Source organism: Somniosus microcephalus, chromosome 10 (assembly GCF_052327205.1).
Source record: "Somniosus microcephalus isolate GS21.2 chromosome 10, FLI_Smic_1.0, whole genome shotgun sequence".
Classification (NCBI taxonomy): Eukaryota; Metazoa; Chordata; class Chondrichthyes; order Squaliformes; family Somniosidae; genus Somniosus; species Somniosus microcephalus.
Window position 1 is genome coordinate 202,212,070 of NC_140996.1, and position 22,436 is coordinate 202,234,505.

The 22,436-nt window shown below is 49.2% G+C and overlaps 1 protein-coding gene across 1 annotated transcript in view; it reads left to right on the forward strand.

Moving 5' to 3' along the window:
- Positions 1-22,436, forward strand: part of LOC147112001 (NACHT and WD repeat domain-containing protein 2) — a 54,195-nt gene that overhangs the window by 25,631 nt on the left and 6,128 nt on the right. The window contains exon 6 of the mRNA XM_085998307.1: positions 6,525-7,114. Within this exon, the coding sequence (XP_085854433.1) occupies positions 6,525-7,114 (590 nt within the window). The remainder of the gene's footprint in view (positions 1-6,524; positions 7,115-22,436) is intronic.

Here is a 22,436-nt window from a genome sequence, read left to right on the forward strand (position 1 = left end):
CCCCTTGGGTTAGAGGAGAGGAAATACCGGTTTTCAGCGCATGCGCTGTGCATGCTGAAAACCGGGATTTCCTCCGGCTAGACGCGTGAGTACCCCTTCCGTACTCACGCGTTTGGGGAGGAATTACTGCCCCATTGTTTCTGAGGTAGATGCGACCTGTACGTCGGGTTCCTCACCAGGTACGTATGGCCGAGACATGGGGTTGACTCGTTCCTGTGACTCTAGGATCTGGTCAGCATGGCGTCTCACAATGTTCTCCCCAACATCCACTGTGTACATTAGTGGCCCCTGCCGTGTGCATATCGTTCCTGGTTGCCATTTCTCTGTTCGGTAGTCGCGGGCCAAGACTGGTTGCCCTACATTGAAGCTCCTTGTCAGCTTCTCATTGATGTGCTGGAATTGCTTACTCTCAACATCTCTTCGTACATTTGGTCTGAGCAAATCCAGACGAGATCTCAACCTTCGGTTAAAGAACATCATGGCCGGGGCCTGGTTGGTGACTGCATGTGTCGCATTTCTGTAGGCTAACAGGAAATTGTCCACCTTATGCTGCAGTGGAATGTCGTCATCGCACATGGCCTTTACTGCTTTTTTAAAGGTTTGTACGAACCTCTCAGCCAATCCATTTGTGGCTGGATGATACGGGGCGGATGTGTAATGTCTTACCCCATTCCTTTTCATAAATCTTCGAAACTCTTCGGACACAAACTGTGGTCCGTTATCAGAGCAAATCTGCTCTGGCAAGCCGTTCCTGGCAAAAATGGTCCGTAGGACTGCAATCATTTTTTCCGTGGTGGTGGAGGACATTTTGATCACCTCAGGCCATTTCGAGTGCGCATCCACGGCTATTAAAAACATTGAGTCCATGAATGGACCAGCAAAATCAATATGCACCTGTTGCCATGGAGATGAGGGCCACTCCCATGGGTGTAGAGGGGCATGTGGTGGTGCATTTTGGACCTTCTGGCATCTTAAGTAGCTCTTTGTCAGGTCCTCGATTTGCTGATCGATCCCCGGCCACCACACATAAGCCCTAGCAAGGCTTTTCATTTTCACCCCTCCCAGATGACCTTCGTGAAGCTCATTGAGCACTCTCTCCCTTAACTTGGGTGGAATTACCACTCGGGATCCACACATCAAGGTCCCCTCGCATACTGACAGCTGTTCTCTTCTGGATGAGAATGCTGGCAACAGTGAGTTGCCATGTGCTGGCCATCCCTTCACCGTCAAATCATATACCCGAGACAGTGTCGGGTCATTTCGGGTCTCCTTCTCTATACCAGCGTTAGTTACTGGCAAGCATTCAATTATAGTCGAATGAAATATTTCGACAGGATCCACTGCTGGTGCTTCCTCCACAGCAGGCAGTGGCAGGCGTGATAGCCCATCAGCATTTCCATGCTGTTTCGTGCCCTTATACTCGATTTCATATTGGAGCGCCCCTGGAAAAAGGGACCATCTTTGTAGCCGTTGCGCAGTCATCACCGGAACGCCCTTCTTTGGATTAAAGATGGAGACAAGTGGTTGGTGGTCAGTCAGCAAGGTGAACTTCTGCCCGTGCAGATAGTGATTGAACTTTTTCACTCCCCACACTAGGCTGAGGGCCTCCCTGTCAATCTGGGCGTAGGTACGCTCGGCTGAGGTTAGTGACCGAGACGCAAAGGCTATTGGCCTCTCCGAGCTGTCCGGGAATTTGTGCGACAGCACCGCTCCAATGCCATAGGGTGATGCATCACACGCCAACCGAATTGGTAGTGCTGGGTTGAAATGAGCCAACACCTCTTTTGATGTGCTCTTCTGGAAAGCTCGTTTACATTCGTCACTCCACTACCATGGTACCCCCGTTTGCAGTAGGGTGTTCAGTGGGTGTACTACTGTAGACAAATTCGGCAAGAACTTATGGTAGTAGTTCACCAGCCTGAGGAACGACCTCAGTTGTGACACATTTTCCGGTGCTGGAGCCTTGACTACTGCCTCAATCTTTACAGGGGACTTATGTAACCCCTCTTTATCAATAACGTGGCCACAATACGAGATCTGCTTCTGGAAAAACTCGCATTTGTGGCGATTAGCTCGGAGCCCATATTCCTTCAATCTAGTGAGCACCTGCTCCAGGTTGGCGAGGTGATCACTGTCATTTTCGCCCGTGACCAGGATGTCGTCCAAATAACACTGGGTCCCTGGAATCCCTTGCAGGACTTGTTCCATTGCCCTTTGCCAAATAGCCAGAGCTGATGCTACCCCGAACACCAGCCGGTTGTATTGGTAGAGACCTTTATGAGTGTTGATCGTGAGATACTGTTTCGAGGCTTCTACCTCCATTTGCAGGTACGCCTGGGCCAGATCAATCTTAGTGAAGCGTTTCCCTCCAGATAGTGAGGCGAAAATGTCTTCAATCCGCGGAAGCGGATATTGTACAGTGTGAAGGACTGGGTTCACTGTCACCTTAAAGTCCCCACAGATGCGAACCTTCTTTGGTTCCCCAGGCATATTACTCAACGACCTCTTCATTACAGGAACGATGGGTGTAGCCCACTCACTCCAGTCCACTTTGGACAGTACTCCTAAACGTTCCAAACCTTCCAGCTCTGCTTCGACGGCTGGGCGGATCGCATAAGGTACCGGCCTGGCCTTAAAAAACTTTGGGCTTGCATTTTCCTCTATTTTGATCGTCGCTGTTATGCCTTTTAGTGTTCCGAGTCCCTGCTGGAACACTTCTTGTGCGTCAGTTAGCATTTTTGACAGTCGTCCAGGTGTGACGTCGTCATCCTTTTTGGCATCTACAGTCAGTGCTTGTATGGAATGCCAATCTAGCTGTATCTTCCGGATCCATCCACGTCCTAGTAGTGGTGGTCCTCTATCTGGCAATACATATAGGTCCATTTTTGGTGTTTCCTTGCCGTTATATATAATGTTCACCCTTATTTTTCCTTTGGGGTAGACTTTTTGCCCCGTGTACGTCTTCAAGACAATCTTTGTATCTCTCAAGGGTATATGCGAGAATAGCTGCTTGTAGTCCCTTCGGTTTATGACTTGGGGCTGATCCTGTGTCCAATTCCATTTTTACTTGGACTCCTGCTATCTTGAGCGTGACCCAGATAGTTTGGTGATCCTCCGTTTTGATCACATTATGTAGTTTCAGACAACCCAGCTCCTTGCTTCCGGAGTCTGTATCACTTTTCTGTTCGTCTGAACTACTCTCTGTCACCTTATGTACCTTCTTGTACTTCTCCTGTGGAGATTTCTTGCTGCTGGTTTTCTTTCCTGACCTGCAGACTCTTGCTATGTGTCCTACTTTTCCACACTGTCTGCACACTTTGTCCTTGAACCAGCAATCATTATGGTCGTGTGTTGTTCTGCTGCAGCGATAGCACTTCACTGTTCCGTATGACATTTCATTTGTGCCATATTCTTGCGGTCTCCGTTGTATCTCTGCAGCGCCCCGTGCTGCTGCTTCGTGTGATACTGCAATGCTGAAAGCCTTGTCCAGCCTAAGATCCTTTTCTGATAGAAGCCGTTTCTGGGTTCCTTCACTTTGAAGCCCACACACAAACTTGTCCCTTAAAGTATCTGCTAGTCCCGTTCCAAACTGGCAGTGTTTCGATAGCTTGCGCAGTTCCGTTAAATACTCAGCATTACTTTCATCTTTATGCTGGTTCCTTTTGTGAAACTTAAATCTTTCTGCTATCAGCAGCGGTGTGGGGTTCAAGTGGTCCTGTAGGATTGACACTATGTTTTCAAAATCCTTTTCTACTGGCTTCTCTGGGGTTACTAGGTTTCGTAGTAAGCCATACATTTTTGCACCCATTGAATTCAACAATACCAGCGCTTTCTTGTCATCTGGCACTTCATTCGCCTTGCAGTATACTTCTATGCATTCGACATATGTCGTCCAATCTTCAACTTCATTGTCGAACGCTGTGATACTGCCACTCTTCGGCATTTTTGGGTGTGGTTAGACTGGCTTAAAATGGCGTCTCCCGCGCTTTCCTTTCTTCCCCGCTGCGGCTTAAAATGGCGTCTCCCGCGCTTTCCTTTCTTCCCCGCTGCGACTTAAAATGGCGTCTCCTGCGCTGCTGCCAACGCCACTCTCGGCGGTCCTCGTGGCAAATGGCGACACCCTGTGGGTTTCGTGTGCTGCTCCTGCGCTGCTGCCAATGCCGCTGTCTGCGGTCCTCGTGGCAATGGCGGCACCTCGCGTTTTCCTGCGCGCCTCTCTCCCCCGTTGACGCTGCTCGGCCCTTGAACACCAGCTGCGCTCTGCTCTCTCTCGTCTCTCTCCCCGTTGACGCCGCTCAGTCCTGAACACCAGCTGCGCCCTATGCGCTCTGCCCTCTCTCTCTCCCCCGTCGATACTGCTCGGCCTTTTTCTGTGCCGTTCGGTCGGCTCTAGCCGCCGCTGTCCGGGAAGGGTCTGCGCAGTACCTGTTGCCAGCCCGTTTCGCTGGACCACCGTGACTGGAAAGCCAAGCCTGGCTCTCGACAGCCTCCCCTGCGATGCTCAAATCTCCGCTGGATGACTGGGCGGTTGCCCGTGGTCGACGCCCGTGCTTCTGGACTCGACTTCCTTCCACTGTTCTCCAGGAGCGAATCCCTGGGCGGTGATGCAGAGTTGCAGGTAGGTTCGAATCTGCTTGTCGCCAATGTTGTGTCTGTGTATAATAAGACACAGACTGCAGGAGAAACGGTACAACAGGTGTTTACTGAATGAGGGTTACTCTAGAACTAAATGTACAGATCACTACTCAGGGTTTATATACAGGTGTGGTCACTGCCGGTACTACAGTATACAGGAGCTGTAAAAAGTAGTTCTCTCCCTTAAAGGTACATACATTACAATTTCCAAGTCCCACTCCAAGGGCTTAAGCAGAAAAATCTAGGCTGACACTCTAGTGCAGTGCTGAGGGAGTGCTACACTGTCGGAAGTGCCGTCTTTCGGATGAGACATTAAACCGAGGCCCCATCTGCTCTCTCAGGTGATCCTATGACACTATTTCGAAGAAGAGCAGGGGAGTTATCCCCGGTGTCCTGGCCAATATTTATTCCTCAATCACCATCACGAAAGCAGATTATCTGGTCACTATCACATTGTTGTTTGTGGGAGCTTGCTGAGCGCAAATTGGCTGCCGCGTTTCCTACATTACAACATGACTACACTTCAAAAAGTACTTCATTGGCTGTAAAGCGCTTTGGGACATCCGGTGGTTGTGAAAGGTGCTATATAAATGCAAGTCTTTCTTTCTTAAGAGGTCAAATTTAGGAGACACCGAACGTGGTGTCGGAGGAGTGTCGCTGACAGATGGAAGTGGCACTTGTCCAGACTGAGCAACTTGTAATATGAAAAATTATAAACCTAGAAATTGTACTGTACAGTATTATCATTCAAAAGTTTAACACATTTGTATGAAATTTGCCAATGGATTCCTCCTTCGTTAAAATAATGGAGAAAGGAATTTCATCCCAACGTGTTACTCAGTCGTATGATAAAATCACAGAGTGTAATTTCCGGGCCGCGAGTTGGAATGGATTTGATAATAAGCGGCAATTCCTTTTGCTCCGGCATTTAATCTAAAAATGTTCTAATGTGAAACATGGGTCCTGATAGTAACAGAGAGGCGGGGAGGGGAGAGTACGGGGGAGTGCAAGGAAAACCCGGCAAGGTCAGGGACGTGGAGGCCTTGCCGATCTGAACAGCAGGGCCTCATTTAAACAATCTGCGGCAGATTCCCACCCAACAGCCGGCCAACTTGACAGCCTGGCCGGCGGGCGGGAGCAGGAGGCCGCAGCCGGGGGCCCGTGGGGACGGTCCACGACAGGAGGACAGGATGGAAGCTCCAAGCCTCCATCAGCAGGGGGAGGAGTGAGGGGAAGAGTGAGGACTATGGGGAAGAGCGAAGACAACGGGGCCACGATCGGGCCAATCGTGATGGGGAGAGTGATCATCGGGGCCGTGATCCGGCTGGGGAGGCCGAAGGCTTCCTGGGGGGGGAGCACTCCTGCTCCTCCTGACCCACAAGGACTGCTAAAAAGAGCTGATCTTCAGCACTTACCTTGGCCACTCAGCACCTCCCTCACTCTGTTAAATTTAAGTCGCGGTGCCGATGATGTCATTGGGCCGTGTGTTTTGAATGTTAATTAGGCCCTTGCCTGCCTTTTGCGGGAGCCTCGTCGATGGCCTGATTTGTGTTTGTTAATGGCCTGATTTGTGTTTGCGTGGCCCATTGAAAGGTTTGTGCTACCACAGCCTGGTCCTCCTGACGACAAATGCCCGTAATGGGGCGGGGGGGGCGGGGGGGAGGGTAAATTTGAGGTAATTGGGGTTAGTAGCCATGGAAACCAATCAACATCACCATTGCAAGCCTGAAATTCTCTTTGTTGTTTTCCATGAATACTTGGAATGAAAACAAAAATGAAAAACAGACCACTAAAGGCCCCTAACCAGAGTAAGCAACTATGATAGGCTGAAACAAATGAGCGTCCATTTAAAAGTATGAGTGCTATAATATCTTTATTTCATTGTGTAGCTCTTGAAGATGAGTTGCTGCACGCTGTCATAAATCAACCACCAAGCGTTCTCCAAAAGTGCATTTGTTACATTTGCAAAGTTCCACACCTGGCTCGCCACCTGACAAAGATCCTCAAAGACCAGAACGGTCAAACGGACACTGATGGGCAGCTGCCCCACGACGCCCTGGCACACGCCAAACTCCTCAGGCTGCGTGATGAGATTCTCCCGTCACTGGTCATTTCCTCGGATTTACACGTCTACACATCTACAGTACCGGGCGACCACAAGCAGGACTACACAGAGCAAGTGAAACAGGAGTACATCAAGGGCCTATGCCAGCAGTTTTATACTGATGTGGTTAAGCTCATTGACAGCAACAACAGTAACGACGCACAGAGACCTGCAGACGAGGTTGACGGTGTGATGGAGGAAATGATTAAGCACACATCCATGTGCAATTTATATGCAGCCCTCTCTGATTTTGAGTGGAAAGAAATGGACCAGATTAAAGAATATGTCCTTGGGAAGCAATCTATCTCCCCCTTCATTATTGTGGGAGGGCCTTGCAGTGGAAAAACACTCCTCCTGGCAACATGTGCCAAACAGGTATGGGATTTTAGTTGTTACTTTGTTCTGTTGCCTCTTCCCTCTTCCCAGGTCTGGTGATTGACCGCTTCCCAAGCAAATACCACTCAGAGGTGAGTCTTAAGTGGTATTGACCATTGTTACTGCCGAATTGGAGCCTGAACGGACCCAGTGATATACAGGGTCGACGTATACCCAACTTCGACTTATAGAGCAATAAACTCAGACTACTGCGGACTTTGCTGGAATGTGCGAGTACACTTTTATTTACAGAGCGCTCTGGGAGACGTGCTATACACCCCCTTGGTGCAATCGCCAGCTTCTCAGCTTTACAATAGCAGCCGCGCTCCTTTTATACAACTTAAAAACAGGAAAGATACCATATTACATTAATTCCTTGGCCAATCTGGTACTTTAGCATCCTTTAACTTTGGCCAATCCGATACCTTAGCAACCCTTAATCACATTCTGTCAAAAACAAGTTGATTATATTATTATACCGTTAGCAAACAACTTAATTATATTACTGTTCTGTACAAGTGACATCACACATTTGGTGTAAGCAGATCAAGTCAGCTGTCTGTTATGCCAGTGTCTGCAAAATGTCAATGAATGTCAAGTATTTCAGCAGGCACTACAGTGCCATTTTAAAATTTCCTCCAACAGCCCCTCCTTTTGGTCCTGGAGCACGATCCTCTTGCTCCCAGATGACCATTGTTCTTCATTTCTTCACAGGGTTGGTTTACAACCAATGACTCATCTCGTGAGAACTGGCCGTCCTGGCCACGTCATCATACGTTTCTTCTTCTTCACCCATATTTCTGGGCAGGAGGTCAGTGTATTCTTCGACAGAAGCTACTGGCAGCACAGCTTTCACAGCAGTTTGACAGCACATTTTAATGATACTCAATGCACAGCACAGCAGTATACATATCACAACCATGATCAATATCATTTGCACTAGCCAAGCACCCCAGCCTGATCCTCCCAGTAACCAATCAAACCACCCGCCTCCAATATTGGATTGATGGAGCAAAGCTACTTGTTTTTGAATATGGTAATATTTTCAGAACTGTCTGGGATGTATGTACAGCATTCTGCTCCGATCATGGCACATGTACCTCCCTGTGCAGCTAGTAGGTAATCTAGTGCCATTCTATTTTGTAGGGCGACAGTTCTTAGGGCTACCATTTCGGCACTCATCTCTCTCAGGGATTCAGCCATGTCATTGGCTACTCCCTCAATTATGGTTGCCAATAACCATATTTCTTGAGAAGTAAACACTATTCCAGCCGTGGGGAACATAGCTCCTAGTACCACCTGCCAGGTGGGAAGTTTTTTAGTACGACTATGCTTGTGGTGGTCTTTCAATTCCTTTATGTGGTGTATATATGGTACTACATACCCCAAATAGCATGATCCTGCCCAATTCTCTGGTAGCCAGGGGTATGCTCTATGACCGCATATGAAGTATGTCCCATTATAGGCTGTCATTATCTGTCCCGGTTGTTCGGGGTTTATGTTGGTGCGGAAGACGGTAAAACCCATCTGGTTGTCAGTATTTGTTCGCCTGGTCCCATTCCATGGTTTATTATTGGTCAAATTAATCAAATTGGTGGTATTGAACCACCAGCTTTCCATGGAATTTCCTGCATTATATGTGGTAAAATTTTGTATACAATGGGGGAGAAATTGGGTGAGTAGCGCCACCTGTTAGCGCCTAAAGAGGCAGTCAGTGGCTGTAGCGCCACTGGCTGCGTCTACGGCGATATTCTGTAGGGGCACTAATGGTGGCGTTAGGCATTTGTGCTGCGCCGCCACCGATGACGTCATCGGTGTGCGCAGCGCCCCATTCGTGCCCCGTTCGCGATATTTGGTAGCGAACGCCGCAGTTGCGCCGCTCGCTACCCGCGCCCAGTTCACGGGGCCTTACTGTGCCGGCAGCGGTGCAAATTAAGGTGGAGGTGCGGGGCGGCCGCTTTTTTGGCGGCCGCCTGCCAGCACCTCCGTCCCCGGCCTCCTAACCCCCCCTCCCCGCATCATTGCCGGCTGTTTCCCGAGAGCCCGGCACTTCTCCTTGGTGCCGGGCTCATTTGCCGACACTCGCGATCGGGGTTCGCGCTGTTGCAGGCACCTCCCCCTTAACAGTGGGAGGAAGGCCTGCAGTACCGCAGCGTGCCGTGCCGCAGCATGTGGCGCTGCGGCACGTTGCGCTGCGATAATCAGTTTCAGCGCCCTAAGAGGGACGTGGAGAGCCTCGAGCCTCGCTCCGTCTCCCTCGAGGGGCACTGAAACTGAATTTCTGGCGATCGGTATCACTCCGATCGCTGCGCTAAAACCTGCGCTCGGGCGACTTTTGCGCCACTTTGGCGCCCCAACCCAATTTCTAGGCCAATGGCTTTTCCCCACATCAATTCTGATCCCTTCAGTCTGTTCTGTACCGCGCTCCCAACATCTCTCCCCGATCGGCTGGCCCTTTCCTGACGTATTGGTAAGAACTAAAAAGGGGGGGTTCTTTCGTATAATTATATGTTGGCTTATACCATTCTTTAAAATTTTCTAACGAATATCCTCCCCCCCGGAACTCATTCCTTAGGCTAGTCCATTTCTGTTCCCAGGTTTTTCCGAAGGTGGATAAAGTGGTATTTTTCTGTTTCGTATGATTTCTATTAATTATCCATTCTGCCATATCTGTGAGGTTCAAGGGTATTGGTCGCAAGGGTATCCCTCCTTTTGCATGAGTGGGAGTATGGCTACATACCCAACAGGCATCTATCCCACTCCGTTTGGCATACTTATATGACATATATAAAAACGTATTTACATGCAATCCCCGTTTTCTACGCGGTCCTGTCGCCGCATCTCCCGTGACAATACGTATCAACGCAACTATACACAGTAACTTATACATGTTTTTGATGCAATATTCTTCTTCCAGTTATTGCCGAAGGGGTCTCCCTTTTTTTTTTTTCTGTGGAACAGATTCAGAACAGTGGGGGTAATTATTCACGTTCATGTCCTTTATATAACTTCAACTGAGTCCAATGTTTCCATATGCCCTTTCCCCTTATGTCCAGACAGGCACAGGTGTCCCCACTGATTATGATCTCATAGGGTCCGCTCCATTTCGGCGCGAACCCCGGTTTGCCAGGTAGATTTCTTACCATGACCCGCGCTCCGGCGGGGGGAACGTCCGGGAGCGTGTTAAGTTCTAGCTCCTTGTCCCTTTCCCGCTGTTGGTCACGGATATTTTTACGCATCTCCTTTAATTGAGTGCTGCGTTCCAAAACGTATCGTTTTAATTTATCTTTTAGAGGACCTACATCGGCCCCACCTGTTATGATGCCTTCGGGTAATTGCATCGCCCTTCCTGTCATTAGTTCATAAGGGGTAAGGCCAGTCGTTCGGTTTGTAGTGGCCCGAAGTTTCATCAGGATGATGGGCAGCACTTCAGTCCATGTTTTTCCTGATGTTTGCATCGCCTTGGCCAATGCATTTTTAAGGGTACGGTTCATCCGTTCCACCATTCCTGAACTTTGTGGGTGATAGGGGATGTGGAACTTCTGTTTTATACCCATTAATTGACATACGGTTTTTATGACACTACCAGTAAAGTGAGTGCCTTGATCGGAGTCGATTTGAAGGGGCACTCCCCATCGGGGAATTACTTCTTCTGCTAGGATTCTGGCAACCATCAGGGTGGTGCAGTTCCGTGTTGGAAAAGCCTCCACCCATCGAGTGAATTGGTCTATGATTACCAGGCAGTATGTTTTACCGTGGGACGGGGGTAGAGGGCTGGTAAAATCGATTTGCAAATGTTCCCATGGGCCTCGCGGCCTGGGTTGATGTCCCATATTAACCTTTATTGGCCTGCCTGGATTGTACTGTGCACACGTAACACACCGGTGGCAGTGTTTAGCAATATCTCTTCCCATCCCTTTCCACTACCATTCTGTACCGAGACTTCCTGTCATTGCCTCTCTTCCCGAGTGAGAGAGCCCGTGGTGAATTTCCAACAGAGTGTTTTGTATGCACTCTGGGGCCATTACCTTATCATCCTTTCGCCAGACGTTATCGCTTCCTCGTATAGCGCCTTGTTTCTCCCACGTACCTTTCTCAACATCTGGTGTGTCCTCGTGCAGTTCTTCAATACTTATCTCATCTCCTGGGTTACTTATGCTAGCCACTGGTGTGTCGCTAATCTCCTCTTGTTCTAACGCGAATTGTGCAGCTTTGTCCGCTGCTTGGTTCCCCTGGTGGTTTAACCAATCTGGGCTAGTTCTGTCCGGCTCTCTCTGGTGTGCCTTGATTTTTATTACTGCAACTTGTTGGGGCTTATTACTAGCCTCAAGGAGGGCCTCTATCCTTCTCTGATGTTTTATAGGATTGCCTCCTGTCGTAATGAATCCTCTCCTACCCCAGGCGGTCATATAGTCATGGACTACCCCAAAGGCGTATCTACTATCTGTGTAGATGTTTACTACTTTATTTTCTGACATCTCCAGTGCCTTAGTGAGTGCCACTAACTCGGCCACTTGGGCTGACAAACCCCCGTCGATTTGCCCTGACTCTACTGTTTCCAGTTGGTCATTAACTACGGCCCACCCTGTGCAGGGTAGTCCATCCATATATTTGCGCGACCCATCTACGTAAAGTGTTCCTTCGGCCGTCGCCAGAGGGGTATCCTTTATTCTATCTTCTTCTAAGTTCATATCTACATCCCCACAATTATGAGGCTCTCCGGTTCCTAATATTCCTTCTGCCGGATTGTCCCCCATATCCCTAATGATGGTTACTGCTTTACTCGGAGGGAGGAGGACCGCTTCCCATTTTGCTCATCTCATATTTGAGACGGATCTCAATTTTCCCGTGTTCAGCATTTCTACCAAGGTTTGTTTGGTGTGAAGGATAATGTTTCCTGTCATCACAATTGGCTCGCTGACCTTTATGGCCCAGGCAGCACAATCTAATGCGGCTATACACCGTGAAAGCCCGGTTACTACAGGTCCTTCTGCAGTGGGGTAGTATGCCACTGGTCTGCGCTTGTCCCCATGATCCTGCGTTACCACCGCGGTATAAAATCCCCCTTCATTATTGCCTTTCTTGCCTCGGTTTTTATGGGGTACTGGCGGTGTGGCTTATGTTCTGGTCCAGGGATCTTGATAGGGTCAATACCAGCTTTTCCTGTGTCTAGTTTTGTTTCTGCCCAAACTCCGGGGACGGAGGCGCAAATGGCCCCGTAATCACCTGTATCTAATTGCCAGTTTCTTTTGGTTACTGTGGCTACTCCAATTGTGCCGGTATTATTTGCGAGTCGTCCTACCTTTGCTATGTGGCTGTCTGTTTTTGGCCACATTAGTTTTCCCTTGCCACAATCGATTAATATTTCGTATTCTTTCATAAGATCATTACCCATTATTGTGCCCTCGTTATTTTTACAGACGTAGAATCTCATCGGGATGTAAAGATTGTCTATTTCTACCATTTGGGTGGTACTTAGGAAGGCGGGCACCTTGGTGCCGCCGACCCCTGTTAAATATATCATCTTACTGGTTGTAGGGAGGGGAAGGTCGGTTACGGATATTGACGCTCCCGTGTCCACTAGCATTTCACACTGTCGGTCCCCTACTAGTGCAGACACATAAATCCTACCCTCCTTTTTGCTTTTTACGGGGGCCGCTGGACGTCACTTATTCTGTTGCTGTCGTTTATACTCCTGCCACTCCCTGTAGTCTTCGGCGGACATCGTATTTTGCCCGCTAGTTGGCCTGCCATGTTTGCTATAACAAGTGGCTTCCAAGTGTCCCCTTTTTCCACAATAGTTACATTGTCTCTCATTCTTTTTGCCCTTGCATTCTTTTGCAAAGTGACCCATCTTTCCACAATTATGGCATGGTCCCTTTTTGGGTCTTGCTCCAGTTTCCAATTGGCCGACCGCAGCTATTTTTTCTTGTTTAACTTTTGTCACTATCTCATCCTTCATCCCGTTTCCGTCTATTTCACATGCCCATTCTACCAGGTCATCATAATTTCTTGCGGCCACTACTCCCATTTTTATGATTGTTTGGTGTGCCGGTGATAAGCCGTCCTTAAATGCTTGTATAAATGCCGGATCTGTCCTGACTGCGTTTGGTTGGCCCGAACTTTCCTGGTAAATACTAAATAGTCACTCGCCATATTCTGAGGCCCCTTCTCCCTTTTGTTGTTTAGTCGCTGTAATTTTACTCCAATTAGTGGGGGAGTCACCTAAAACCCGTTGGACTTCAGTTTTAAAGAGAACAAAGGGTGCCTGTTGGGCGTCTACTTCGGCAGTGAGGGCTACTGCATGTGTCCAGCGTCCCCCACTGTAATCCCTTGCGGCTGCGGCGGCACCCGCACCGGGATCGCCCGCCACAAGTCGCCACCTGTCTGCCGGACAGGCTGCCCGAACTAACTGATGGATGTCTCTTAGATGTAACTGATGCCCCACCCAAACGGTGTTGAGTTCTGCCCAAAACTTTGCGTTCAGGCTACGGGTCTGGAGTTTTCCCAGGACTGTCATGATTTGTTGTCTCTCCCCGGGGGTAAAGGGTTTATAACTCGCTGTTGGTGCAGCGGCGGTTCCACCCCGGGTTACTGGGGCCATGTCGACACTTTCGACCTTTTCCTCAAACATGGGAGCCGTTGGATCTAGTGTCTCGTATGGGGGAAGGGAAGTAGTATCCGTCCAACCACTCATTCGTCCGCCCTCACATGTAGCCCTCTTTTCTAAATCCTTAATTACCTTATCTTGGCAAGTTATCTTTGTTTCGAGAGTTTTAATGTCCTGTGTTTTATCTTTAACAATTTTCTTAATTACATTTACTTGTTCTATCAGTCCTGACAATTGGTGTACTAGTAACACGCCCGCCTTTTTAGTTTTATCCTTTCTCTGTTTACTCAGCCATATTCTCTGAAGTTCTAGGCCTAGAAATTCAGTATAGCCACTTTTGGGGTGGTAAAGTCGGGCGGGCGCTAAAGTTTGCGCCCGCCGGAAAGTGTAGGCCACTTCGCCGATATTCAGTAGCTTTGGCCAAGGAGTTTGGGCTAGCGCTGAAACTGGCGTTGCACCCCTATCTTTAGGCGCTAAGCCGGCGGTGCAGAGTGATAACGCCGAGGCCGGGCGCAGCGCAGGTGCGGTCATGTTTTGATTGACAGCAGACACCCTGACGCCGGCCAGCTCTTAAAGGGGGAAGGGTCGACTTGGTCTGCTGCCACGCCCTGGATAGTGGAGCCCTCCAGCTAGGCCTGAACACTGCTGCTGGACCCAAATAGCGCCTGAAGCCATGCAGAAGGCCCGTGAATGAGCGCAGCGCTTCTCAGAGCATGCTTTGAGGGTGCTGCTTAGGGGTTTGGAGAAGAAAAGAGATATCTTGTGCCCGGACAGTGGCAAGAAGGCTCCCAAGAGGCTGTACAGGAGAGCGGCACATCAGGGTGTCGAACAACTCGCGGCAGCACAGGACGCGAGTCGAGAGTTCATGAGTGGTGCCGTGCAGACACTGGCTGGTCTGATGCGGGCACAGACCAGGGCAGTACGGGCACTCACTTCTGCCACACTCGCTGTGTCATGGACGCATCGCCAGGGCACCCGCCGCGCTGCTGCAGCACAGCGGTCTGGCCTTCACCAGATTGCTGCGCTTGCTGCAGTGCCAGCCCGGCCGAGTGCCAGTGTCTCTGGCGACCAGCGAGTGCCTGGCATCAGCCAGCTTGCCCCCATTGCTGCAGCCACCACTGCCACTCCCCCAGCAAAGCTGCGACGAGCTGCTGGAGAGACTGATGCTGCCCAGCCACAGCTGCAGCAGTCAGCAGCCGGCCCCTCCAGGGCCGGACCTCGTCTAGGCCGACCCCCAAGGGCATCTGCCGTCACGCATTGTGCCCCTCAGGAGCCTTCCCCCAGCCTTGCAACACTCACAGGGCCCAGGTTGAGGCAGAGCAGCAGGTCGGGCAGGGGCCGGAGAAGCCTGCACAAGGACTCGCCCTCTCGGCACACCAAGTAGAGTGTGTTGCCAAATGTTTTTTTATATGGGGGTGTTTGTGTTCTGTATGGGGGGGGTTTATTTTGGTAAGGCCGAAGATGATGGCAAATGTTTTTTTAGATGGGGGTGTTTGTGTTCTGTATGGGGGGGTTTGTCTTGGTAAGGCCGAGGATGAAGGCCAATTGGATGGACAAGTTTTGTTATTCCTCCCCAGGTTGTGGGAGTGAGATATGTTTTTGACTGTTTTTTGGGGGTCTTGTCTGTTTTTGTGTTTCATGTGGGAAGGGCCCTGAGTTTGTTAAATAAAGCTTTTTTTTTATTCAGCTTGTCCATGTGTCATGTTTCAAGTGGTTGTTGCGTTAACCGGCTGAGGGCTTGCGGAGCGGCTGCATTCAGGTGCGTTCATTGCCACAAGCCATTCCCTGACAGGGGGCCGAGAAGTGTCGTTCAATAAGCCACCGGCGGACGGCCCTTGGACCTTGTGGCTCCCTCCTGGGCTGGTACTCCTCCTCCTCCTCCTCCTCATGCTCCTCCTGCTCCTCCTCCTGAGGTGGTGGTCCAACGTGAGGTGGCAGTGCCTGAGTCCTGCGGATAGCCAGGTTGTGCAGCATGCAGCAAACGACGACGAACTGGGAGACTCTATCCGGCGAATACTGTAGAGATCCGCCGGAACGATCCAGGCAGCGGAACCGTTGCTTGAGGACGCCAATCGTTTGCTCTATGATGTTCCTTGTGGCTTGATGGCTTTCATTGTATGCCTCCTCAGCAGGGGTCCTGGGCGCGCGGAGCGGGGTCATGAGCCATGTACACAAAGGGGTAGCCCTTGTCCACGATAAGCCATCCCCTTGGGGGAGGCTGTGCCTGGAACATGTCAGCCACAGTAGTCTGGCGCAGGATAAATGCATCGTGGCTGCTTCCTGGAAAGCGGGCATTGACAGCTAGGATGCGCTGCCTGTGGTCACACACCAGCTGTACATTGAGGGAATGGTAGCCCTTCCGGTTGCGGTAATCCTCGGCATTGTCGCTAGGTGCCCGCATAGCCACATGCGTGCAGTCAATGGCGCCCTGCACCATGGGGAAGTCGGCGATCCTGGCAAATCCGACTGCACGCTGCTCCTGCCTCTCTAGGGTCATGGGGAAGGAGATGAATTGGTGTCTCCTTGCGAAAAGGGCATCGGTGACCTGCTGGATGCAGCGATGCACGGCGAACTGGGAGATGTTCGCTATGTCCCCAGCAGCGGCTTGGAAGGACCCGCTTGCATAAAAGTTCAGAGCCACCGTGACCTTCACTTCCACCGACAGAGACGTCCTGCACATCAGCTGTGGACGCAGATCTCTGTGAAGCAGCTGGCAGATCTCTGCAACCACCTCCCTTCTGAAGCGCAGCCTCTTCACACAATGCGCGGCAGTCATGGTGAGATAGGACACCTGCTGCCGGTATTCCCTGAGTGGGTAAGGCCTACGATGCCGACACCTGATGGCCCCTCTGCGTCTAGGCATGGCTGCCCCTCTCACACAGCGTCTGCGAGCCCTTCGCACATAATGCTGGAACTGAGGGTTGGAACCCCATGCAGCCCCCATAATATACTTGCAAACAGTCAAATCACAATGAGTCAAATTTCCAAGCTCTGGCCAGAAGCCAAAAATACCTCTCCTATGTTGTCCCAAATCAGTAAGGTCTGTTCCTTGGTCTCTGTCCAGAAATCCAAAGCACTAAAGTCATTGCAGCAAAATGGCTGGCCTTTATACCTCAGTCTAAGTGCCCTTTAATTAGCGCTCCCTGAGGCCCGCAGGGCCTCTGCTGCGTTCCACTTCACAGTTCTTAACAGCGCCACGCCCACATTGGGCGGGCGCCACTGAAGTTCCGGTTTGGGGCGCACAAACGGCGTTGCACGACGAAGTGACGTCATAAGGTGCACGCGCAGCTGAGCGCACGTAAACACTTTGCGCCGGCGCAAAATGTCAACTGAAGTTGGGCGTAGGCGCAGATCGCTCTGCGCCCGGGCGCAAAGTGCCTAGCGCTCAAAATCATCTACTCTTATGGCGCTAACGGCTGGCGAACGCAACTGAATTTCTAGGCCCCAATGTCGGTGATACGTCCCATCCGTCCTTCTGCATTTTTTAAATTAGTGAATGCCTGTCTGTCATATAAGAATCGATGAGGGAGCCCGGGGGCCCCCTCTTAATCTCCTTACCTGACATCAGTAGTCCACCGACCTTTCCTCTTTGTCTGGAGTCACGTTTTTGAAAGCCCCCCTATTCTTTTCTTCTAAGAATACCCGGGCGTTTTAACGTACTCGAAACGGCGTTCTCAGAGGTCTGGGTTTCTCTGTTTTTCAAGAGTGCCCGGACGTGTAACGTTTTACCCCGCTCCACAAGTTCCTAACATCAGTCTGTTAGTCCCGAATAAGACCTGAGGATTAAAATTTTGTCAATACAGATACGAATATAAGTTCATCACAGACAAATGTCAAGTGTAGTCCCACACTCCACTAGTCCACTTACTTATTCTTTGATCACTCGGCGTCCTTATACTTGATCAGAGTACTAAAACACCGGTGACCCTGCTCGCAGCGCCAATTTGTTACCGCCGAATTGGAGCCTGAACGGACCCAGTGATATACAGGGTTGACGTATACCCAACTTCGACTTATAGAGCAATAAACTCAGACTACTGCGGACTTTGCTGGAATGTGCGAGTACACTTTTATTTACAGAGCACTCTGGGAGAAGTGCTATACACCCCCTTGGTGCAATCGCCAGCTTCTCAGCTTTACAATAGCAGCCGCGCTCCTTTTATACAATTTAAAAACAGGAAAGATACAATATTACATTAATTCCTTGGCCAATCTGGTACTTTAGCATCCTTTAACTTTGGCCAATCCGATACCTTAGCAACCCTTAATCACATTCTGTCAAAAACAAGTTGATTATATTATTATACTGCTAGCAAACAACTTAATTATATTACTGTTCTGTACAAGTGACATCACACGTTTGGTGTAAACAGATCAAGTCAGCTGTCTGTTATGCCAGTGTCTGCAAAATGTCAATGAATGTCAAGTATTTCAGCAGGTACTAAGGTGCCATTTTAAAATTTCCTCCAACAACCATGATATGCTGAGATATGTATGGATGTTTGTAATACAGGAAACTTTTTTTTATCCGGCACGGACGGGACCGACGTGGTGCCGGTTCATCAAAAATTCCGGATAACCGAACGCTATAGTAAAAGATACGGAGCTGAGAGCTCCGTATAAAGCAACAAACCCTCAGGTTCAAAACAATGGATACAAGTTGCAAGCGTCTCTGTAACTTAGCAACAGCTGCAGCCATACCTTTGCACAGCAACACATGGAGCAACGCAAGTAATAAAAGTTACCTGAACCTACTACTGAATTTTGCCGGTTAACCGACATTTCCGGTTATTTAGGTGCCGGTTAATCGAAAGTTTCCTGTAATGGGCCGGCGATTGCTGTAGAAATAATGGCGTGTTAAGGACGCACGCCTTTATTAATATGCAAATTGGCCAGCAAGTTCAGGGGATTAAGAGATGTACCATGAGTTGCAAATCTGCGGTACTTACTGGTCGATTTACACCGCTCCGCCATTTGCTTCACACAAACGGCATCTCACCCTTAGTCTGTTTGTTATTTTTAAGAACTTGCTGGATTTGCACATTAGTTGCCCATTAAACTCGCCACTGAAAGTTAAGTCTGGTAATTAACACTGTTCGTACTTTTTTAACGGCGGGACAATTGTTAGTGCAGTACCAATCAACCAAGGTTCCCTCTTATTTTTTTGGGGTGCACGGCCCCTTCAAAATACCGCGCATGCACGATTTTTTGCATTGAAAAGCCAGAGAGCCGGCTGCGTGGGAGGTCCCAAGAGCTGCGCGGCCATGCAGCTGAAAGGGAACATTGCAATCAAGCCTCTTGCCCAGAAATGGAACAATTTAAATTGTAGATTCTCATTCCTTCAGGTGGTAAATTGTTCTTAGAGATTTAAAAAATATCTTTTTTTCTTACTTTTCCTTTCTGCCTCTTGTTTTCTCTCTCTTAGTCCAATCTTTCTTTCCTTTTTATTTCTCTTCCTGTACTTGATTTGGCTCTAATTCACCTCCCTTCTCAGTCGGGGAACATAGGGTCTAATGAGAGGGAGGAACTGAAAGAAATCAGTATTTGTAGGGAAATGGTGTTAGGGAAATTGACGGGGTTGAAGGCCGATAAATCCCCAGGGCCTGATAATCTACATCCTAGGGTACTTAAGGAAGTGGCTCTAGAAATAGTAGATGCACTGCTGGTCATCTTCCAAAATTCGATAGACTCTGGAACAGTACCCATGGATTGGCGGGTAGCTAATGTTACCCCACTGTTCAAAAAGGGTGGTAGAGAGAAAACGGGTAATTACAGACCGGTAAGCCTGACATCGGTAGTGGGGAAAATGCTAGAGTCCATTATAAAGGATGTAATAGCAGAGCACTTGGAAAAATGTGACCGGATCGGACAAAGTCAACATGGCTTTACAAAAGGTAAATCGTGCTTGACTAATCTACTGGAATTTTTTGAGGATGTAACTGGTAAAATAGATAAGGGAGAACCAGTGGATGTGGTGTATTTGGACTTTCAGAAGGCTTTCGATAAGGTCCCGCATAAGAGATTAGCGTGTAAAATTAAGGCACATGGGATTGGGGGCAAGGTATTGACTTGGATAGAGAACTGGTTGGCAGACAGAAAGCAAAGAATTGGAATAAACGACTCTTTCTCTGAGTAGCAGGCAGTGACTAGTGGGGCACCGCAGGGATCGGTCCTTGGACCCCAGCTATTCACAATATATATTAATGATCTGGATGACAGAACTAGATGTAATATCTCCAAGTTCGCAGACGACACAAAGCTGGGTGGGCGTGTGTGCTGTGAGGAGGATGCCAAGAAACTCCAGTATGATTTGGACAGGTTGGGTGATTGGGCAGAAGCATGGCAGATGCAATATAACGTGGATAAATGCGAAGTTATCCACTTTGGTGTCAAAAACAGGAAGGCAGATTATTATCTAAATGGCAATAGATTGGGAGAAGGGGAAGTGCAACGAGACCTGGGTGTCCTTGTGCACCAGTCGCTGAAAGTAAGCATGCAGGTGCAGCAGGCGGTTAAGAAGGCAAATGTTATGTTGGCCTTCGTAACGAGAGGGTTTGAGTACAGGAACAAGGATGTCTTGCTGCAGTTGTACAGGGCCTTGGTGAGGCCACATCTTGAGTATTGTGTGCAGTTTTGGTCGCCTTATCTGAGGAAGGATGTTCTTGGCATGGAAGGAGTGCAGCGAAGATTCACCAGACTGATACCTGGGATGGCAGGAATGACGTATGAGGAGAGATTGGGTCGATTGGGCTTGTACTCGCTGGAGTTTAGAAGAATGAGAGGGGATCTCATCGAAACTTATAAAATTCTAACAGGACTAGACAGACTAAATGCTGGAAGGATGTTCCCGATGGCGGGGGAGTCCAGAACCAGGGGTCACAGTCTAAGGATAAGGGGTAAGCCATTTAGGACAGAGATGAGGAGGAATTCCTTCACCCAGAGAGTGGTGAACCTGTGGAATTCTCTGCCAAAGAAGGCAGTAGAGGCCAATTCATTAAATATATTCAAGAAGGAGTTGGATATATTTCTTAAGGCTAAAGGGATCAAGGGATATGGGGAGAAGGCAGGGACAGGGTACTGAATTTGGATGATCAGCCATGATCTCATTGAATGGTGGAGCAGGCTCGAGGGGCCGAATGGCCTACTCCTGCTCCTATCTTCTATGCTTCTATGTTCCTCTGTTTCTTTCTCAATCAACAACAACAACAGCAACTTGTATTTATATAGCGCCTTTAACGTAGTAAAACGTCCCAAGGCGCTGCACAGTTGACACCAATCCACCTTGCATCTCATTGGTTAAGGAGAGACACTGTAGGTCCCGCCATTCACTGAGGACCCAGATGCCCTGTTGCCGTCGCCGTGCCGTTATCAACTTGCACTTCCAGCAAGTTACGGCGCAAAATAATTTTGAGCTGAAGGGCGCAGAAAAAAGTCTAACTACCAGGCACGCCACGCGCGAGATGCCCCAGCAAATTCTGGGCCAATATAATTTATTCATACAAAACCCGGACTGAGGACAAGTTGGAAGTATGTCCCCTTGACTGCAATGGTGTAAGGAGACATAATGAAGAAGGCGGGAGGAAAAGACATCTTTAGTTGTTTAGTCACAAAGTAGCAAACACAGCTGGAAATGTTCCTGGCAAAGACTGATTTTATCCTGCCTACATTGAAGAGGTTAAAATAATACATCGAAGATACAACACCGAAACAGGCCGCTCACTCCGACCACTCCGTGTCCACGCCAGAATATAGTTCTGACCACATTTGCCCATCTTGCTCTCGTATCCCTTCAACTCCTTTTTCTTCATCCACCCATTCAATCTAATCTTCAATGTTGATCTAGTTTCTGCCTCAACCACTGACCCTGGAAGTGAATTCCACAACCTCACAACTCCATGAGAAGAAGTTTCCCCTGTCCTCTGTTCTAAATCTCTCGTATTTAATCTTGTATCTATAGCCACTCATCTATGGTGCTTAACAGTCCCGTGTGCCAATTTCTCCTTCCACCTCACCTCAGCTAGCTTGTCCCTCATCTTTCAAAAATCTGCCCTAATCCAATCTGTTGTTCTAGTTTCTGTACTGACCTGATTGTGCTCACCCACATTTAGCTATCCAACACTAAACTAGGAGGGGGGGTGGGCTCAGAGGAAGAGACCAGGAAGCTCCAGAGCGATTTGGACAGACTGGGCGATTGGGCGGATAAATGGCAGATGCACTATAATGTGGACAAGTGCGAAGTTATCCACCTTGGGTGCAGGAACGGGAGGGCAAATTATTATTTAAATGGCAATAGATTGGGAGAGGGGGAAGTACAGAGAGACCTGGGTGTTCTTGTACACCAGTCACTGAAGGCGAGCATGCAGGTGCAACAGGCGGTCAAGAAGGCAAACGGTATGCTGGCCTTCATAGCAAAAGGGTTAGAATACAGGAACAGGGATACCTTGCTGCAGCTGTACAGGGCACTGGTGAGACCACACCTCGAGTACTGTGTACAGTTTTGGTCGCCTCATCTGAGGAAGGATGTTCTTGCCATGGAGGGGGTGCAGCGGCGATTCACCAGGCTGATACCAGGAATGGCGGGAATGACCTATGAGGAGAGACTATGTAGTTTAGGGATGTACACACTGGAGTTTAGAAGATTGAGAGGGGACCTCATAGAAGTGTATAAAATTCTGACAGGTCTAGACAGACTGGATGCAGAAGGAATGTTTC